At 53.4% G+C, this 7,404-nt stretch overlaps 1 protein-coding gene across 2 annotated transcripts in view; it reads right to left on the bottom strand.

The window, feature by feature from the left end:
* ATP2A1 (ATPase sarcoplasmic/endoplasmic reticulum Ca2+ transporting 1) overlaps positions 1–6,822 on the bottom strand; it is a 21,253-nt gene extending 14,431 nt beyond the window's left edge. Inside the window, exons 1-6 of one of the 2 annotated variants that reach the window (XM_003795758.3) lie at positions 6,113–6,822; positions 5,769–5,786; positions 5,324–5,406; positions 3,396–3,500; positions 2,561–2,699; positions 643–723 (exon numbers count right to left, since the gene is read on the bottom strand). In XM_003795758.3, the coding sequence (XP_003795806.1) occupies positions 643–723; positions 2,561–2,699; positions 3,396–3,500; positions 5,324–5,406; positions 5,769–5,786; positions 6,113–6,230 (544 nt within the window). In that variant the 5' untranslated portion in view covers positions 6,231–6,822. The remainder of the gene's footprint in view (positions 1–642; positions 724–2,560; positions 2,700–3,395; positions 3,501–5,323; positions 5,407–5,768; positions 5,787–6,112) is intronic. The other variant, XM_012808912.1, reaches the window with a different exon arrangement.
* Between the last annotated feature and the right edge of the window lie 582 nt (positions 6,823–7,404).

Consider the following 7,404-nt stretch of genomic DNA (forward strand, 5'->3'; position numbering starts at 1 on the left):
GCCATGGTACTCTACTGAGGGTGATATAGTGAGACTGTCTCAAAAAAAAAAAATTAATTAATAAATAAATGAATATGTACACTTCAAAATAATATCTTGGTGGAAATCAAATAAGCTGATATATTTGAAAGTGTGTCAACTGTTAAGCATGTTCCTGGGAAGGAGAAATGGCCACCCTTAGGACTGGGCCCCCTCCCTAATAGCAGAGACTCATGCAATCACCCTGGGCCAGCCAGCCTTGCCTCCTAGACCACAGGGCCATGGGGAATGTTCACTGCTATTAACCCTCTCCCTCCTAGTGGAGAAACAGAAGCAGCCATAGTTTTAAGAGTATCTGAACCCTCCATCTCATCCTAAAATCTTATGGTTCCTCCCTTGAGGACTTTGGAGGATACCAAAGGAGATAGGACAGTTATCTGGATATGTACATCCCTGTGTCCATGTGGGAAGAATGGGTACAAACACTCTGGCCCTCCCCCATGACCCCTTGTGACAGAGTGAATAAAGCTGCTGCTGCTGCTAGGGAGCTGGGGTCCTAGCACTGGGGTTCCCCTCTGTCTATCTGGAATCTCTCCTGTCCTATCCACCCAGCTTCCTCTCTGCACCTTCCCCTCATGCACCCTCCCACCCACACTGGCAGACCTGTCAGGATGGATTGGTCTACCCGGAGGGTGGTGGATTTGATGGAGAGGATGCGGATGTCTGCAGGGACTTTGTCCCCCACTGTGGAGAGAGTAGAGAAGAGTGAGGTCAGTTGGGAGTAGAGTTCTTTTCCTTTCTACGAAAAACTCAATTGTGTCTATCTTCCACCCTCATCCATCCTTTAGGTCTCAAGGAGTTCCCAGGGCTGGGCCCCAGCTAGGGCTCATGTCAGGACCTTGCATGAACTCCTGCAGCCCTGGAAAGCACCCCAGTCATACTGCCCATCCCTGCTTTCCTTCTATTAAAGGTGTCTGTTCCCGCCATGAGCTCCATGAGGAGAGGGCCTGTGTACTGCCTGGTATGTGGTATGTTCTTTGCAACTGTATCCTGAGTGATTAAAGAGAAACTTAGGGACAGTCTAGCTGTAGGACAAGAAACTAAAACTGAGAATCGGAGACAGTAAAACAGGGAAATAAGAGTGAGAAAGGTGGGGAAGGAAAAGCAACAAAAGAACTCAGAGAAGACAGGGTAAGAAGTGACATCAGGGTGAGAGAATGAGGTGGACAGCCAGAGAAGGCAAGAAGAGACAGGAGGAAATATAGGAATTGAGAAAATTAAGGTGAACTGAGAGGAAAAGTGGAGAATGAAGTGGGAGAGAAGAGAATGAAGAGGAAGGTGTGAGTGGGGGAGGGAGGGGTACAGGTTGGTGACAGAAACATGCCACCCCAGCCTGAGCATCTCAGGGGGGGCAGGGAGCCAGGGTGAGGGACAGATGTGGAGAGGAGGAAAAGCAACATACACTGTGGAGCTGGGGGATGCACAGGCCAGACAGGGGGGCCAGGGAAACCACTTTGGGAGGGGCTGACGGGGCTAGTGCCTCCTTAGACTCACAGACATTTGGGGTAAGATAAACACCTCCCAGGGCCTCTGCCTGATTCCACCCTGGGCCCATGGATGGTACTGGGGACAGGTCCCACTGCTCTCCTTTCCCTCCATTTCTAAGGTCCCTTTTGTGTCAGAGGAAATGGATGGAGGATGGAGGAGAGAGGAGGTTGCGATGGGACACCCTGACACCCAAGCCCAAGTGATATTTATAGACACTCATGGCACTGACTCCACACTGTCACCGCAGCAGGACAGCCCTACAATGGGGCACTAGGGTCTTCAGCCCACCTGCACTTCCTCTCCCCAGGTTTCCCAGGCCAGTGACATGAGTGTCTTGTGGAAGGAAGAAGGCCTAGGAAGAGCCACTCTGCCAGGCCCCTAGAGCTGTGGGAAGGCCGGTGTGGGGCAAATATAAAAACCGCTGAAGGGGGCAGAATCCCAGTAATCTTAGCCACCCGGCCCCCACCCCTCCCTGGTCAGGCATTAAGTGTCCCTCACCAGAGGGGCGGGGCACCTCCTTGAGCTCCCCTCCTCCGAGATCTCGTGCTTTCTCCTGGGCCTGAGTTTCCCTTACATGGCCGGGGGCTTGAGCCTTCAGCCTCCCTCCTCCCTTCCACACTCACTCCTTCCCCTCTGAGAGGCCTCAAGGGCACTGAGAGGTCAAGACTGAAAGCTGACCAAGCTTGGGGGTGGGTAGAAGGAGAGGGAAGCCAGGCCTCCTCGGGAGGGGTGGAGATGGGGCCATTGGCAAGGACTGGGTTCCACCTGTTGCTTGCAAGTGCTGGCTGAGAAGAGGGGGAGCAAGGGGTCTGCCTGAAGCTTCAGGGACAGGACTGGCTGTTCTTGCTGAGACTGACAGGGAAAGGGTGCCATGGTCAGAATGCCCTGGGCTGACCTTCTGAGGAGTCTGGGAAAGAGAAGCAGACTCCACCATCCTCCTGGACACCAGGATCAGATGCTGACCAGCCCCCACCTTCTTGTTGGCCTTGGACCCAGGGTCTCCCATCCTGGACCACCCATTCCCGACACTCACCAGCCACCTCTACAATGTCCCCAGGGACAATGTCCCGAGCCTTGATCCTTTGCACTGACTTGCGGTCAGCCCGGTAGACCTTCCCCATCTCCGGTTCATATTCCTTCAGAGCCTCGATGGCATTCTCTGCATTACGTTCCTGAGGGTACAGGGTAGGGGGGTTGGGGGCCATCAGAGAAAAGAAGCTTGTGGGAAGGGGAATGGAGGATTTGGGGAAGGGGTGGGTAGAGATTGAGGAGCAGTGACCAGAATCCTAGGGGAAATAAGGACATAGCATAGGAGGCAGGGTTATGTAGTTCTGGCACAGGGGAGGAGACAAAACCCCACATGAAGGCAGGGGTGTGTGTGTGTGTGTGTGTGTATTGAGGAAACCACATCACTTATGGCTGTAAATAAGTAAGTAGGTTTGAGGAGAGAAGTAAGGAGAATCAAAGAAAATCAGAACACAGGGGACTGGGACTGGGACTGGAAAAGTAGACGGCAGTAAGGTAAGAGGACTAGTATCTATTGAGTTCGTAGGTCTATACCAGGCATATTCACCACCTTGTTTGATTTCACCATAAGTCTGAGGGACAGGATTATTAGCCCCATGTTATGGATGAGGAAACTGAGGCTCAGAGGGACGAAAGAACTTGCTCAGGGTCATACAGAGAGCAATGACAGTGGGTCACATTATCCCACCTTTTCTCCAACATGCCATCCCATTTCCAAGCTGGGCAATAGAACCTAAGGAAAAGGCAAGCCCTGGGGGAATGATGGAAGAGGAGGCTGAAGGGAGGGTTGGCCTCATGTTTAGTGTCAGAGCATGAAAGAATGAGGAGATGTTGAAATTAACCTGCCAAACTCCCACGATGGCATTGGCAATGAGGATCAAAAGGATGACAAAGGGTTCAACAAAGGCAGTGATGGTCTCTTCACCTTCTTCAAACCAGGCCAGTACCTGGGAAACAGGGGAGAAGAGAATGACAGGTAATAAAGCCCCGAAAATGGGTAAAGAAAGGAAGCAGAGGGTGGCACCTGTGGCTCAGTGGATAGGGCGCCGGCCCCATATACCAAGGGTGGCAGGTTCCAAGCTGGCCCCAGCCAAATTGCAACAAAAAAATAGGCGTGTGTAGGGCGGTGCCTGTGGCTCAGTGAGTAGGGTGCTGGCCCCATATACTGATGGTGGCGGGTTCAAGCCTGGCCTCAGGCAAACTGCAACAAAAAAATAGCTGGGTGTTGTAGCAGGTGCCTGTAGTCCCACCTACTTGGGAGGCTGAGGCAAGAGAATTGCCTAAGCCCAAGAGCTGGAGGTTGCTGTGAGCTGTGCCGCCACCACACTCTACCAAGGGCAACAAAGTGAAACTCTGTCTCAAAAAAAAAAAAAAAAAAAAAAGAAAGGAAGGAAGGAAGGAAGCAGGATTCCAGAGGCCACTGCAGAGGTCTGAACATGTACAGGTGCTAACAAGGAAGGGCATCTTGGGTGTACTGCAGCCCTACATCTATCTGAAGTTTTGTACACTTTAGTCTCAGACTCAGCATGCAGTGCCACTGCCATTATTCAGTGGGAATAGGATAGCACAGAAAAGCACAATTTGTAGACTTACTGCGAATGCTTTCAGGTTTCCCTGATCTAGTTGCTGGCTTCTAAGCCAAGCTCAGGGGACATGAAGGCTAACTACTCCCAAAGCCACATCCATCCTGCAGGAGCCAAAACCCATAGGAAAAACCCTGTGGTCCTCACAGGCACCTGGCCCACCACAGCCCTCCCCCATTGTCAAGGCAGGGGAGCTCTGATTTCATGAGGGAGCAGGAGGGGGGATAGTGTTTCAGGGCCTCTTGTACACGCCCCGCCCCAGCTGTTGCTACTGCCAGGCAACAGACACAGGCAAATGTCAAGGAGCAAATCTGAGAAGGGAGGAGTGAGGTCCTGCCAGCTTGTACTCAAGGATTGACCGGGGCCCTCCCTTAAGGAGACCAAGGCACAGGGAACCTTTCTTTTTCTTTTCTTTTTTTTTTTTTTTTGCCTCCAGAGCCTTGTCTTCCAGTAGGACTGAGATATCAAGGAAGAAACTCGGAAACGAAGGCTGGACTGCTGGGATGGTGGGTGCTGTGGGGTTGTAGAAACTGTGGAAGCATCCATGATGGGAGAGGTGGCAGAGCCCAGAGGAGGGTGCTGGAGCCCTGGAGCTATAAGGGGCAGGGGAAGGCAGGCAAGTGGTAGTGGTAAGTCAGGCTGAGAAGGGAGGAGGGCCCCGGGCCTTGGGGCGTGTTTGGAGTTACCCTCGCACCGTAGCTCTTTCCCGCCTTCAAGAGCAAGTCTTCCCCTCAACCAATCAGAGTCAGGAGGCGGGGGAGGGCGGGGAGGGGAGCCAGGAGGCTCGGGGATTGGTGGAGCATACGGCCCCAGGGCATGCCGGGAGAGGTAGTGGCCCCGGAGCCGGAGCCGGAGCGGACAACGGAGCCCTACCGGGAGCCCAGCGCTTGGGGGGTAACCCGAGCCCTCCGAGCTCTTCAAGCTGCGAGGGTGGCTTAGTTTGTGTTTTGGCCGGGAACACCCCTAAAGCTTAAAATAAAACCTGCCTGTGGGGTGTAGGGGAGGACAGAGGAGGACAAGACTCAGCCCCTCCCCGACCTGTCTGTAAAGTAGGATGCTCAGGGCTTGGACTAGAGGAGCCAGTGACTGGGAGCCCCGCTCTCCTCCGCCGCGACTAGACGAGCAGACGCCGCTGGTCCCATCACCCCCACACCCCCAGGCAGCTCCAGACGCTCTCTCACACTTACAAAGGAAATGCAGGCGGCCAGGAGTAGGATTCGCACCAGGAGGTCTTCAAACTGCTCTACCACCAACTCCCACAGAGACTTCCCTGGGAGAAGAGGCACGAGGAGGAGCCCAGGGTTAAGGTCTAGAGGACTAGGGTCTGGGGAGTTGGAATGCCCTGAGTTACAGCCTCAAGCGGGGAGGCTCCAGGGTGATGGGCAGGCAGCTTCATAGGAGAGAAGGGCTTAGGGAACTCTTTGGGAGTCCAAAAACAGGCTCCTCCAAGTGGTGGGCAGTGTTCAAGGGTTAGCTTCCTCCAGGAGAAAATAAGTGCCTGGAAGACTTCTGCTCCTACCCATGTAGGATTCTTGGGAAGGGGTATTTGCCCAAGGAGTCTATGGAAAAGAGAATGGAACACAGTGAGGAGGGAGGGTCATTTATGAGAGCTCAGGGATTCCAGTAACTTACCTTCTTCAGCAGGGAGCTCTACCCAGGAGAAAGGAAAAAGAAGAAAAAGACATATTCATTTGGAGTTCAGCCTCATGCCCCCCACACCCAGGATTTTGTGGCAAAGGTAAGAGGATTAGGCCACCAAAAGGGCATCTGAGGTTCATCAAGGTCATCCCACAAAACCTCCCAAAACTTTAGATCTCAGACACCCTCTTTGTCTCAGTATCCGCTTCCCTCTGCAATCATTGGACCATGGCCCAGCTCTTCCCTAAGATACTCTGGAAAGAGAAACTCATCTCTGTGTGTGTGTATGTTGGGAGTGCAGGAGGGCATTACCAGCTTTTTATCTGAGGGACACTTACCATTGGGGCCGTATTTCTCCAGATGCCGTTTAACTTGGTCTTGGGTGAGGCCTGAGGTCTCAGTCACCCCAAAATAGGCCAAACATTCATCTGTGGTCTTTGCATGTGCAGCCTCCATTGTGCTCCCTTCCTGGGGGCCAGGACGCTGTGTGTTCTGAGTTCTCACTTGTGGGGTCCTTCAGTATGTCCACCTGCCTGTCTGCCTGGGTTTCTTCCTTTTCCTTTCCTGCCCCCGCCAGGTTTTTCTTCCTCTATGAAGCTCTGACCCCCGTCCCACTTGCAGCAGCCGGCCACCCCCTCACCCCCTAGCTGGTCCTTATGAGGGAGTGGGGGGGCCGGGCTCCCCCCTCCCCCAGATCAGGGATTGGCTGGCTTAGACTCAGCAGGAGGGGTCAGAAGAAAGAGATATTTCTGCTGACAGAGGGGGAACAGTGGGGCTGCAGCCTGAGATGTCACTCATGAGGAAAGCAAAGGTAGCCCTAGCCCCAGAGAAGAGGGGGCAGGGAGAGACTTCACTTTCTTTCATCTGCTACTAACTTTGCCACAGTTGACTCAACATCCCCAGTTGCACTGAATTTCCTGTTCCAAACTCATCCCTCAGCTCTTCCCTTAAGCTCTCTTCTCCCAGGCCTTACCTTTCACTTCCATACACCCCCTTCTTGCCACATCTGCCCTGAGCCTGTTGCCAATTGCTGCAGTCTCCTTGTCTCTCATCTAGTTGTGAAGAAGTGGCAGATACTCTAAGGGCTGGGGGACTCAAGAAAGAAAGGAGGACATCTTTTGGGGGCCAGAGGAAGTGGCTCTAGAGGGACAGAGGAAGTAAGGAGGGGAGAGGGTCAAGGGGACCGGGCAGAAGATGGTAACCCTACCCAAGGGAGGGGTTGCCGCAGCCATCAACAAGGGATTTAGTGTCCAGGCCCTGGTGAGCAAAGCCAGAGCTGTACTGCCTGTCTCTCCCTAAACTGCCCCCCCCAATCTCTCTAACTCAGCGTCTGGGAACATAGCCCTCTGGGCCGCCCCATCCCTGATAAGGTATCCCCCCCCCCAAGAAAATGGGACACCGAGGCAGCCGAGTAACCCAAGAGGCTACAGAATGTGCTGATGGCAGAGGGATAAGGATAAATGTTTCAGGATGAGGGCAGGGGTCACCCCAAGTCATGGAATGAGGGTCACCTCATCCTACACTGCATTCTCTTTAACCCAAGGGGTTCACATGGTGGCACCTGGTCCTCCACTGTGCTTCACTTTATCTGTCGGCAAGGGCAAGGTGAAATGGGGATCTGGCCTATGGA

The sequence above is a fragment of the Otolemur garnettii genome, unplaced genomic scaffold (assembly GCF_000181295.1).
Source record: "Otolemur garnettii isolate 467f Iridium unplaced genomic scaffold, OtoGar3 scaffold00096, whole genome shotgun sequence".
Lineage (NCBI taxonomy): Eukaryota > Metazoa > Chordata > Mammalia > Primates > Galagidae > Otolemur > Otolemur garnettii.